General features: G+C 37.8%; 1 protein-coding gene across 1 annotated transcript in view; it reads right to left on the bottom strand.

Moving 5' to 3' along the window:
* The window catches only part of LOC150092466 (uncharacterized), a 268,877-nt gene that overhangs the window by 181,780 nt on the left and 72,959 nt on the right, over positions 1-14,138 (bottom strand). Inside the window, exon 3 of the mRNA XM_090414869.1 lies at positions 6,796-6,901. Within this exon, the coding sequence (XP_090270995.1) occupies positions 6,796-6,901 (106 nt within the window). The remainder of the gene's footprint in view (positions 1-6,795; positions 6,902-14,138) is intronic.

Raw genomic sequence — 14,138 nt, forward strand, 5'->3', positions numbered from 1 at the left:
TTAGCTATGTGGCCAGTAGGAGGACAAATGACTGTGGAAGAATGATATTGTGGAATAAAAATGGGAATAGAGTGACTGATGCAGAGGACATAGTGGAATTGTTCAATGAACACTTTATTGGAGTATTTCATCCTAGAGGAGTCAGTTTTAATGCTAGAGGGATAGGGCAGGTTCAAGGCTTAGAGGTACAGGAGAAGAATGTGTTTCAGATACTGAGTACTCTGGATGTCAGTAAAGCTGTGGGACTGCATGGTATTTCGCCACGAGTTTTGAGAGAATGTGCTAGGGAATTGACAGTATCTTTAACGTGGCTTTTCAATGAAAGCCTCTCTTTGGCAAAGGTGCCCAGGGAATGGAAGGAAGGTAAAATAGTGCCATTGCATAAGGGTGGTAACAGACTGGAAGTGTCTAATTATAGGCCAGTCTGTGTGTCATCAGTAGTTGTTAAGATCTTGGAGAAAGTAGTGAGGGACCGTATACAGCATTGGGCAGATGAGGGTAATGTTATCTGTGAGAATCAACATGGATTTGTGAAAGGATGCTCTTGTTTTAGCAATATGCTAGCCTTTTATAATAAAGTTACAAGAACATTAGATGAGGGAAAGGCATATACTGCAATTTTCTTAGACTTGGCGAAGGCATTTGACAGGGTGCCACATGATAAGCTGATATTTAAGTTGCAGCACATGGGTCTGGATGTCAGATTGGTCAACTGGATTCAGGGTTGGCTGTCTGATAGGTATCAGAGAGTTGTGTATGGTGGAGCAGTTTCAAGTGGTCCCATAGGGCTCCGTACTAGGAACTATATTGTTTAACCTTTATATCAATGACATTGCCAGTGGATTGCAAAGGGATATTCAGTTGTTTGTGAATGATGCGAAGCTGGGAAGGATTATTAGTAATAATGCAGATGTGGTAGCCCTGCAAGAGGATTTGAATAAGCTAGATAGATGGGCAAATGAATCGGGGTCAGTTTAATGCAGCAAAATGTAAGGTCTTGAGGTTTGGGAAACATCAATGGGATGCTGCATACTCTTTGGGAGGAGTTATACTGGAGGAAGTTGGGGAGACAAGAGATCTGGGGTTGATGATTGATAGAAACCTGAAGTTTAGGGGACATATTGCAAAGGTGGTGAAGGTAACACAGAGGATTGCTGCAATTATGAGAAGGACACTGACCTGCAGAGATAAGAGGGTTATCATTCCGTTGTATAAGTCTCTGATCAGACCACACTTGGATTATTGTTCTCAGATTTGGTCCCCAGGATTTGAAGGGGATAAATTAACTGTGGAAAGGATACAAAGGCGGATGACAAAGATGGACTGTACAAGGATAGTTACGAGGATCAGCTGAGAGAATGTGGACTACAGAGTTTGGTGGATAGAAGAAGGAGAGGTGATACGATTGAGACTTTTTAAACTGTTGAGAGGTGGTTACAGGGTTGACACTGGGGAGTTCTTTCGCTTGGTTGATCAGCGGGAAGGAGTCATGACAAGAGGCCATCCCTGGAAGTTACGAAAGGAAACTGTGAGCAAGAGGGTAAGGAGTGGTTTCTTTGTGTGGAGGGTGGTTGAGCCGTGGAATGCATTGCCTGATGGAGTGGTGGGAGCGAGAACGGTCAGTGAGTTTAAAGAGTGGTATGATAGACTTTGTGTTTCTCAGGGGGGGGACCTCCCCTCAGTGAGTCTTGACAGACTTTATGTCTCAAGAAAGACCTCCCTCGATGAGTCTTTTGACTCCTTGGAGGCCTGAATAATAATAATAATAATAATATTGATACAAAAATGCATAGAAAAACAGAAATCTGTCTTTATGTGTTTCATAGATTTTGAAAAAGCATTCGACAAAGTCAGACACACCAACTTAATAGAAATCCTTCAACAAATAAGGCTAGATGAACAAGACATAAGACTAATAACAAATCTGTATTGGAATCAGTCAGCTACCGTTCAATTAGACAACATTACCACCAGTTATATTAACATCAAAAGTGGAGTGAGACAAGGATGTGTGCTCTCACCACTCCTGTTCAACATATATGCAGAGGTAATCTTTAAAAAAGCATTGGAAGAATGTCCAGAGGGAATCACAATAAATGGAAAGATTGTTAACAACCTACGATATGCAGATGACACCGTGCTAATTGCAGATAACATTATGGATCTCCAAAAACTCGTTGACAGAGTATACATAGAAAGCCAAAGAATGGGAATAAATATAAACATCAACAAGACAAAATACATGATCATCAGCAAACATCCAGCCTCATCAATGAAACTGACACTCAATGGGAAAAATATTGATCAAGTGTCAAGATATAAATATCTTGGTTGCTGGCTTAATGAACGGTGGGATCCAGAAATAGATATAAAGACAAGGATTGAAGTTGCACGGCAGTCCTTCATGAAAATGAGAACACTATTCTGCAATAAAGACCTAAACATGGAAGTCAGATGCCGAATGCTGAAATATTACGTGTGGTCTATTCTGCTCTATGGAGTTGAAACATGGACATTGAAGGCGACAACCATCAAGAAAATCGAAGCCTTTGAGATGTGGCTATACAGAAGAATGCTAAAGATATCATGGACAGAAAAAATTACCAATGAAGATGTCTTAAAATCCATTGGCAAAGCTAAACATCTTGTACAAATAATCAAGAAACGAAAAACATCATATCTTGGACACATCATGAGAAACAGCAAATACCAACTTCTACAAACTATTTTGGTAGGAAGAATTGATGGCAAAGGAACTAGAGGAAGAAAAAGAATATCATGGTTTGACAACATCAAGACATGGACAGGAAAGAGCAGTGCACAACTGCTCAGATTAACACAAGATCGCAGTTTGTTCGCCAAGATGGTCGCTGACCTTCGATAGAAGATAGCACAATAAGAAGATAGGAGATTCCGAAAAGGGAATCGTAGAACTGTAAGTTTTTTTTTTATTGGAAGAGTTAAGACTGTCAATAAGCATTTAGTGAATAAAAGAAGAATTTGCTATTTACGTTCTAAAATAATGTTCGAGAAAACTCTGATTAGGAAGTTTCATCTGTATTAAGGACGCCAGATCTGACTATTATTTCTACTGAAGAAAATAGACAGAAAATAGACAATAAGCATTTAGTGAATAAAAGAAGAATTTGCTATTTACGTTCTAAAATAATGTTCGAGAAAACTCTGATTAGGAAGTTTCATCTGTATTAAGGACGCCAGATCTGACTATTATTTCTACTGAAGAAAATAGACAGAATTAAGTCAGGAAGAATTAATGTGTGCTACATGAGTGATGAGAAAGGATCCTATAAAAATGAAGAATAGAGTCATATATCTTTGGAGAAGGACCTTGACAGAGAGAGAAACTGGCTATGAACATTTTGTGATTGTGCAAACAAAGTGTTTAGTCTAGTCTTAAGTGTAAGTTTAATTTAAAAAGGCCGTGGATCCAATTAATTTGTAGTTAGTTATGTAATATTTGTTTGAAGTGTATATATATTGTTTTTGTTTTATTAAATGTGTTTATTTTGTATTTTGATCGTGAGTCAGTGATCATTTGGATTCTGAAAGAAAGAGTTAAGATCATTGCACCAATTGGAGTGAACCCTTGTGCATATAATAACATATAGGTGCACTCGGAATTAAAAAAATAATTGTTAGAAACAGAGATCATCTCTATGGTAGGATTAATAATATTATGATAATATTTATGAATACTCTATATATATAAAAAATAAAACCAATTATTAACAACCTGACACACAGATAGGCATATAATTTGATGTTTGAGATCTATCACTTCCCTTACGAAGCGGCACAATCTTGCCCTCCCTGCACTCCTTAGGAACTTGACCCAGAGCAAGATGTTTATTGAAAAATATATCAAGGCAGATGTTAAATGCCTGGCACGTTCCTTTAGAATACGTGGTGATATATTATCACGTCCCAGAGCCTTATTAACATCAAGTTTACTCAACTCCCCAAACACCTCTTTGTCGCTTATGGTCAGTTTCTCCTCCCCATCATCAACTGCTCTGAATGTTTCCATGAAGTCACATTCATAAGACCTTTATGAACTGCTCATTAAGAATCTCCACTAAATCTTCCCCAACAGCTGTCTTTATATCGTTTTCTTTAATCAATGTTATCCTTCCATAATCATTCCTTTTTTGTTTTTTTTTGCTGGCTACATATCGAAATAATTCCCTAGAATTCTTTTAGGCCTCATTAGCTAACTGCTGCTCATACCTCACTTTTGCTACGCTTACAAACCATGTCCTGTGTAGTAAGTCTTGCAACAGCACATGTTGCAAGGGAATGGAAAGAAGGTAAAATTTTCCACATCACAAAAGTGATGATATATCTGTGGCTACAAATTATAGCCCAATCTGTCTATCTTAAGCTGTGGTTAAGATGGACAGATTGAGGGAGGGATCTACAATACAGAAATGGGTTCATAACAGCAGTATTTTCTGTGATCATCAACATGGGTTTATGGAAGTAAAGTTTTTCAAATTTTCTTATAAACTATAACACCAGGATGAATGCACAGTGTTATACTTTGATTTTTCAAACGCTTTTGATAGATTACCTATGACATGCTAGTAACAGATATGAAACGAATAGTATTAGATATCAGTCTAGTGACGTGAATAAGTGACTGGCTGTCAGGGAGAGAGATATGTCAGCAAGTTCTATATGGGAGATGCAGTATCCCAAATGGGGAAAGTTACTAATGGTGTGGTGCAAGGGTCTGTTTTGGAGCATTGTTGTTCAACTTGTATGTTAAGGATATTGGAAAGAGTATAGAAGTATAACTGGAGAGCTATGCAGCCGTTTGCAGGTGAGACAAAATTGTGGAGAAGAATGAGGAGTTGAGCAGATGTTGTGGCTTTAGCAGACTTGATAAATTGTATGAGCGGGGAAGTGTGTGAAATTGTCACTAAAGCGATGCCGGAAAGAGGAAGGTTCTGAAAGTTTAGTAAACAGCAATGGGATACATACTACTATGCTTAATGGGGAATTTTTGAAGGGGTAGAGGAGATGAAAGATCCAGGATTGGTGGTGGATAAGGACCCAAAGATCAGGAGTCACATGCTGAAAATTTTATGTTGTCACAACTAATTATGTTGATGATGCTGAGGACCTTGATGTGCAAAACTAAGGAAGTTATGGTTTCATTGTAGAAGCCCATTATCTGCCTCTTATGGATTATTTTGCAGATTTGTTCAGCTGTTTTCATAAAGATGAGGATATATTAGAAAGAATTCATAGAAGATTGAAATGATGTGGGGCATGTCTTCATATCCCATATTCCAACAAGGATTGGAAGTCTTTTTGAATATGGTGTGCAAAAGATAGGTTGAGAGAATGAAATTTGCAAAGCCTTGTGAATACAAGGAGAAGAGAGAATATGATTGAGAGATACAAGTTTGTAATCTTTTGTTACCAGGTTAATGTAAAAAAAAATTTCCAGAGAATGGGAGAGGGGTAGAGAAACAGGTCATCCCTGTGAAATGTGTAAAGGGATGTGATCAAAGGAATGACAATGTATTCCACTCAACAACCACACTGTCCAAGTGTGTAGTGAATGCAGATGTGCTGAATGAGTTTAAACCACAATTTGATGAGGTCTTTGTGTGACAGTGTGTAACAGAAATTTTTTAAAGAATGACAGGGGTAAAACAAGAGGGCATCTCTAGAAACTGTGCAAAGAGGGTGTGATCAAAGGATTGAGGAGCATTTAGTGTGGTTGGTGAATGGAATTCATTGTTTGAGAGTGTGATGAATGCACACATACTGAAGAGTTTAAAGCACAATTTGAAAAGTTCTGTGTGACAGTGTGTACCTCCCACAACCAGTGTTTTTGACTTCAAAGAGATCTGGTGTTGATAATAAAAATGATGATAATAATAATAATAATAATAATAATAATAAATGTCAAAAATAGCATTTATATTAAGGGATTAAATTAGGCATTGTATTTTGAGTATGTATGTGAATAATCAAACACAAATTCATGAATACTGTTGACTGGTGCTTGCAAAGAAAAAAAAAACATTTTTTTATTACATGACACCTCTAAGGAGTCCAATGACTCATTGGACTACTACTCTATTGTAGAGTAGATTGGGCATCTACTCCATAACTCTGTATCCACTACTCAATCTACCTACTGCATCATTCCACATCATCTACACCAATGCCATCTATTGCCCACCACCACCACTAGTATTTCCACAGACAATTACAAACATAATTGTCAAAAGTGGGATTCGAATACACAGCTATTTGGCTGGAAAGTGGATACACCAACCACTTGAACAACCAGATTGTTAGGTTTGTATTTATAAGTGCATTATTTTTTTGAAAGTAAAAGGAATTGAAAATGTTAAAATTTTTCTTTTTTTTCGATTAGACATTTTCTTAACATTTATGAAAAGCATTCATAAATTACAAGAAAATAATAATGTTACAACTATTTCTCTCTATTTATTTTCTATTTTTGCTATTCTATTCTATTTTTATTCTATAATATTGTATTTTTTTTGCTGGCCTAGTTGGCCGAGTTGTTAGTGAATCTGCTGTTCAGCCAAAAGGCTGCAGGTTCGAATCCTGCTGTGCGCATGGATGTTTGGCATTGTCTGTGGAAATACTAGTGGGTGGTAGATGGCGTTGGTGGATTGAGTGGTGGAGATAGAGAGATGTATAGTAGGTGTCCACCCTCAATGAGTCTTTGGACTTCTTGGAAATGTAATAATACATAATGTAATAATTTATTATTTAGCTACTTACCATCTGGGGTAGTACATAAGATTTCTGAATTTGGATAATTGACTTTTACATGCACACATCCTCTGTTGACAAGGGATACATTTAGTTTGCATTCTTCAATACACATCTAAAACAGAATCACTTTTTCTTAGTTTCTGTGTATGCATACTATAGTATTCATTCAGAAATCCATTAATTAAACATTACATGTTACTTAGCTTGATTTCTTTTGATCTATGCAAATAAGTTAGTAAGATGGCAAACTTTTTTTTTGCCAAAATAGAATTTCAAAAATAGTTTGAAATAATTTGAAAATATAAGTCTTTGATCAGACCACACTTAGACTATTGTTCTCAGATTTGGTCTCCAGGATTTGAAGGGGATAAATTAACTGTGGAAAGGGTACAAAGACAGATGACAAAGATGGTTTCAGGACTGTACAAGGATAGTTATGAGGATCGGCTGAGAGAATGTGGACTGCAGAGTTTGGTGGATAGAAGAAGGAGAGGTGATATGATTGAGACTTTTAAACTGTTGAGAGGTGGTTACAGGGTTGACACTGGGGATTTGTTTCGCTTGGTTGAACAGTGGGAAGGTGATGACAAGAGGCCATCCCTGGAAGTTATGAAAGGAAACTGTGAGCAAGAGGGCAGGGAGTGGTTTCTTTGCATGGAGGGTAGTTGAACCATGGAATGCATTGCCTGATGGAGTGGTGAGAGCGAGAACGAGAATGAGTTTAAGGAGTGGTATGATAGACTGTGTTTCTTAGAGGGGGGCCTCTGCTCGATGAGTCTTGACAGACTTTATGTTCTTAAAAAGGACCTCCCACGATGAGTCTTTTGACTCCATGGAGGCCTGAATAATAATATAATATTAATATAATATATGAGAACCAGTACATATTATTTAATTCATTTGAAAACTGTTTTGATATCTGATCTAAGAAACAAGGACACATGACTAAGCCAGAGAAGGATAATAAGGAGAAAATTGTATGGTGATTCTATGTTAAGAGGAGTACTTATGAAGTACATGACTTAACCTTGTTATTTGTGCAAAAATTAATTATATTAGTGTAGCTGTCAGTCAGGATGAAATATATGTAAGGTGAAAGAATTGATTGTTTTGGCTGGGACATTAGTAGTGACATAAATGGTAAAAGATGGTTGAAAGATGATATAAAAGAGTGATCGAAGAAGTTTTCTGAGTTTCATCTGTTATAAGTGCGTGAAGTGTGAACTGTGAAGTGTGAACCTTATGGTGTGTATAATAAGTAAGTAAAACGTGCAATTTCAGTCTTTCTTAGGTTCAACCCAGAAATATAACAATTTTCGTTGTTGTGTGCCACTACTCTTCGGTGGAAACCCATTAAATGGAGTTTTTTTGTACAGTATTAGTGCTCACCATGGTGTTACTGCGTCCTCTTGAACTCATCACAGATGGTTTGTGCCGATTGTAGCAGGTTTTTGCATGACACCTGTTTTAACAACTTCTTGTCCATGTCAGTCATTTTCAGTGGCTGCCCCAGGTATTTTCCTGTAATAGTGATGCCAGTGTAAAAATTTGATATAGATATAATAATGCCAGAGAGCCTTATATCAATTTTTACAGAAGTCAAGCCCTGTAAGGATATTAAAAAAATAACCTGTATATCTGTATATAGTTAAAACAATTTGTTTTAATGTAAATAATCCCATAGGGACTATCCGTACTTACTGCTCTAAAAAGGAAAATTCTAGATTGTACGACACAAAGGCAATACCTTTCCACCAGAAAACTTAGTATATTAGCTCCTTATAAGGATATGTGAAAGTTGTTTGTGAATTCCACCTGTATACACTCAAGGTCAATGTCAGACGGATGGACAAACTTCAGACGCATTTCTGCTGCCCGAAACAAATAGGATTAAAGGAGTGTAGAAGAAGATCAAAGAAAGAACAAGGGATTGCACCGAAATATTCGGGGTCCCATGTCTTCATGCTCCGAATCTTAGTGATCCGAAAGAAGGTGAATAAAAGGTGTTGGCCAGAAGATCAAATATGGGTTATCCATAAGTCATCATCAGTTATCCAAAAGTCGTCATCGGTACCCCAGCCGTTGTCCGTCGGATGTAAGCCATCGAGGACGCGACTTCAGAAGGAGTCATGCCAGTGGTCTGAAAGAAAGATGACGTGACCTGATCCATCAGGCAAAGCATTTTGATCTGATGACAAACCTTCGCCGAGAGCTATCGTACGAACAGAGGAATCTTCGAGCAGATAAGAATGGCTCCGTTAGTTTAATGCACATGCAAGTACTCCTCAAGCCAAAAATCCTCACTCGTGGGTGGGAGGACAGCATCCCAACAGAAGCACTAGTAAATTTACTGCCAGCATAAAAAGGGAGAGAAAAACCTGATACGGGGAGGAAAAGGTCAGGATTCCAATTCAAAGCCAGGGAATGAGAATACACAGTGGGTAGCAGCCCTAAAGTGAGTTTGATTTTTTTCTTTCCAATTTTGTGAATTATAGGAGAACTCTAATAGTGGACTGTTAAGATTAGGCTGCTGAATTTGAACAGAGTTAATGGTTGGATTTAAATGTTTAATAAGTAATAGAAGATTATGTGTGTAACAATTAGGGAGTAACAGCTTGTTAATAGTTCATTATCTTAGTATCCCAAGGATCAAACTTTTATATGTAATGATATTCTTATGTGTATAACAGTAAAGAAGTAACTGTTTGGTAATGGTACTACTGCGTAGGATAGTAATTCGATATTGGAGGAGAGTGGTTAATTATGTGACATGATTTTCATGAACTGAAAGGGCATTTTAACATTATTGTTTTATGTAAAGGTAAACTAAGCAAATTTTTCTTTAATGGAATAATAGTGTAAATTGTTTTATGGTGAATAAATGTGTTGTTTAAATTTCAATAGAGCGTTGCCTGACATTTAATTCTTTGATGCACTGTTCCGAAAAAAAAATATTAGAGCGTATTAGCGGGAACCCAGGAGAAAGGACAGTAAAGGATAAATAGTAAAACACGACTGCAGATATTAATTAACCTGGGGTAATTTGAATATAAAGGGAAAACTACTGGATGCACTTACCACTTCTTATTACTAGAAAACGGGCATCAGTGGCGCACCTTATCAAATAAATTTTCTGGTGTTTGAGGAATAAGAAGGCAAGTGCGGAAAGGCAGTATAGCTTAAAGAGATATTAAAGAGATATAAGGAAAATAATAAGGCAGTTAAAAGAATACATATAAATAATAAAGATATTATAAAAGAATAGTTATAATAGAACCCCCCCCCCCCGTTTACACCAGCACATCTCCAGTTTATTGATCACATTGCCAACCATGAAATTTGGATGCTCCATTTCAGTAGCAATGGCACGCATGGACATGCCACCAATGTGTCATTCCACAATGACACCTTTCACTGAGTTCATGTCGTGTTGTCATACCACCTGTAATCAACTGCTATGATGAAACACTACTTCCTACTATCTGTACATACACCAGTTTTTATGTTATTAACAAACCTAGAATGTTCCATAACTACAAATAACAGGGGTATCCAGACAATTATTTGTAGATAGTGTATAAGCTATATTTAAAAAAAAATCCTTAGCATATACACTGTGAATATACTACAGGTTTAGAATGATCTTTTATGGGTAAGAGCTACAAAAAAAAAAGTAGCTCATAGGATTTCTTGGTTATTGAAGAACATAGAAAATTAGAATGTGACGCGAGATTCGGAAGTTGAATTGGATTGGATGAGGCAAGGGATGAAATTAATGCAATGAAATTAAGAAAATTTGGCTAAAAATGATTAAAACAAATCACGATGGCATGAAAGAGTTAACAAAAGTCGAGCGAGCGGCATTGTATGGAGATTCCATACGTCAGAATGGATATCAGTAGGCTCCTTAGATGGAAAAATGAAAATAGTGTGACAGGAAGAGTAGTAAGCGTGTTGCCTAGGTATGGCTGTGGTGAGATGAGGTGGAGATTAAGGATTATGAGTGGTATGTTGGCTTAAATGTGTGAGGGGAGGGAGTACAGTTTGTTAATGTGAGGAATGGGTTTTAAGGACGAAGTGAACTGTACGGGAATGATGGACTGCATTTGAGTGGTTATGGAGTGTGAGTCGCTTAGAGAAACTGTTGCTGGAAGGTAGAAAAGTGAGTAGAGTGAGAGAGAAGGAGCAGCAATTGATGTGAAAGAGCAGGAGAGTAAGACAGGAGAGTTTGAGGATGTGGTTATGAATAGGAAAGTGAGTGGTATGAGTATAGAAAATGAGAGAATGGGTGTGTAAGAGGAAGACGGAAACGGGGAGGCTCAGGGTGGACACGGGTACACAGCGTGAGAAAGGTGGATGCTCCAAGAGGAGGTGAAAGCAAATGTGGACAGGAAAGCAATGGGATGACCTGGGATCAAAAGGAAAGAGTTGGAATTGAAGCGGATTCTAAAATGAATAAGCAGAAAGGGAAATGGCCCCAGTCGAGCATGAAGAGATCACATCGAATGAGTGGTATAATCAGCAGAACTAGCTGTAGATCCAGAAATGAGCTGTTGTGTTTGGAAAAAAAAAATGCTAGAAGTATAAGGAACAAGGCAGATGAAATGGTTGAACTAATTGCGTCTGTTCACCCAAAGGTTGTTGGAATAAGTGAGACATGGTTGGATGAGGACAACATCCTGACAGGAATAGACATGGAAGGGTATGATGTGTTTTGTGAGAATAGAAGGGGTAAAAAGGGAGGAGGGAGTGCTATTGATGATAGAGAAAGTGGTATGTTCATACGAAGAAGAAATGCAAGATGGAAATAGTGCCAGCGATTTTGAGGCAGTATGGTATGAGATAGAGCTGAATGGAATCAAATACTTGGTTGGATGTTGTTATAGACCTGGCAATGTGGATGGCAGTGATAATGAAATGATAAAATTAGAAGCGCTAATAAGAAAAGGGTGATAATTATGGGCGATTTTAATTATGGCAATATAGATTGGAATGATGAGATAGCAACTGGAAGTAAAGAAAATGAGTTTCTTGAGTCTTTGAGGGACAACTACCTCAGACAGTATGTAACAGAGGGCATGCAAGGATTGAAGGTCTTGGCCTTGGATCATCTCATTGGAGGACATAATTATAAATGAAGTGTCAAATCACCAACCAGTTGGTGAGAGTGAACATGTGGTGATTACCTCGATGGTTGCCAGCAGTGTGATGACCCCTGTGAAAAAAGGGTATATGTGGAACTACAAGGGAAGGGGTGATTATGAAGTGCTCAGGAGACAGCTTGCAGGTGTAGCAAGGAATGAGGTTTCAAGTTAGCTTGAAAAGAGATCAATGCAGCTTGGGGGATTTTCAAAAACTATCTAGTAGATGCAATGTCTAAATATATTCCAAAGGTGAGAAAGTTAGCCAAGGTAGGTCTGAGGTGGATAAATAAAGAGATTAAGCATGTGATACAGAGAAAAAGGACATTATGGAGCCAGCATAAGAGAATTGGAAATAACCAATGCAAGGTGGGTGAGGGTAGATAGAGGTATGAACAGCAGTTAACTAATGAAGCCAAAATAATCCTAAGGAGTTCTTTCGATATGTAGCCAGCAAAAGAAAGAATGATTATGGAAGGATGACATTGATTGGACAAAATGGTATAAAGACAGCTATTGCAAAATTTGTGGTGGAGCAGTTCATAAAGAGATCGAGAGCAGTAGATGAAGGGGAGGAGAGACTGATTGAAAGTAAGCAAGAGGGGTATGGGGAGATGAGCAAACTAGATGTTAATAAGGCTGCGGGACTTGATAATATATCGCCACGTATTCTGGAGGAATGTGCCAGGGAGTTGACATCTGCCTTGACATATATTATTAATAAGCGTCTTGCATTGGGTCAAGTTCCTAAGGAGTAGAAGTAGGGCAAGACTGTACCACTTCCTAAAGGAGGTGATGAAATTCAAGCATCAAACTATAGGCCTATCTGTGTGTCAGGTTTTGTGGTTAAGTTGTTGGAAAGGCTTGTAAGAACTTGGATCCAGAATTGGGTTGACAACAATGGTATAATCTTTGATGGACAGCATTGATTTGCTAAAGAGAGGTCATGCTTTAGTAATCTACTTATTACAATCAAGTGACTGTGTCCTTAGATAGAGGAGAAGGATACACAGTAATATACTTGGATTTCACAAAAGGCTTTTGATAGATTACCTCATGATAAGTTGACAGTCAAATTAGAACAGGTGGTGTTGGATATTAGATTAATGCATTGAATTCGAGACTGGCTATCTGATAGGTATCAACAAGTTGTGTATGGGTGAGTGATATCCAGGAAAAGGAAAGTCACTTCTGGAGTACCTCAAGGGACTGTTTTAGGGTCATTACTGTTTAATGTGTATATTTAATGATATTGGTGAAGATTTGGATAGAGGTATTCAGTTGTTTGCAGATGGTGGAAAGTTGGGACGAACCATGAAGACTGGAGAAGATGTTGTGGACTTGAATGAATTGTGTGATTGGAAATGGGGATGCGAGTTCAATGTTGCAAAATGTAAGGTTTTAAAATTTGGAAAACAAAGATGGGCTGCAGAATTTATGCTTGGTGAGAATATACTATTGGAGAGGTGGAAATAAGAGATCTTGGGGTGATAGTAGATAAGGAACTAAAATTTAGGGGAGACATCGCCAAAATTGCAAAGACAACACAAAGGCTTCTGGGAATGATGCAGAGGACACTGACGTGTAGAAGTAGGGAGATTCTTGTTCTGTTGTATAAGGCTTTCATTAGGCCAAACATGAACTATTGTGCCCAGATTTGGACACCTGGTTTTCAGAAGGATGAAGAGATGTTGGAAAGTGTCCAAAAGTGAGTGACTAAGGTAGTTTCTACTCTCTGGAATATTGAGTATGAGGAAAGATTTATAAGATGTAATTTGCAGAGTTTGGTGGACAGGAAGAAGAAATTGAGATATGATAGAGATCTACAAGTTAATAAGGGGTTGTTATAGGATCAATGCTGCAGAAGTTCTATGGAAAATAGAGGGTGATCAGGGAGAACCAGAGGTCATCCCAGGAAACTCTGTAAAGAGGGTGTGATTAGGGGAGTGAGAAGGAGGTTTTTTTTTTTTTCGTGCAGTTGAAAATGATTGGAATTCTTTGTCTGAGAGTGTTTTGTCTGCAAAGAGTTTGAGTGTGTATACGGCACGGTATGATGAGTATATGACCTCCCAGATGAGTCTTTGAATCCACGAGGTCTTGGGGTAATAATAATAAAAATACTATAATAATACTAGCAAGCAGAGATATGGAAGATATCATTCCTTATAATAAAGGCGAGATGGCCACATTTGGATTAATGTGCTCAGA

This window comes from Typopeltis vanoorti, chromosome 26, assembly GCF_054136105.1.
Source record: "Typopeltis vanoorti isolate ZY-2024b chromosome 26, IOZ_Tvanoo_1.0, whole genome shotgun sequence".
Classification (NCBI taxonomy): domain Eukaryota; kingdom Metazoa; phylum Arthropoda; class Arachnida; order Uropygi; family Thelyphonidae; genus Typopeltis; species Typopeltis vanoorti.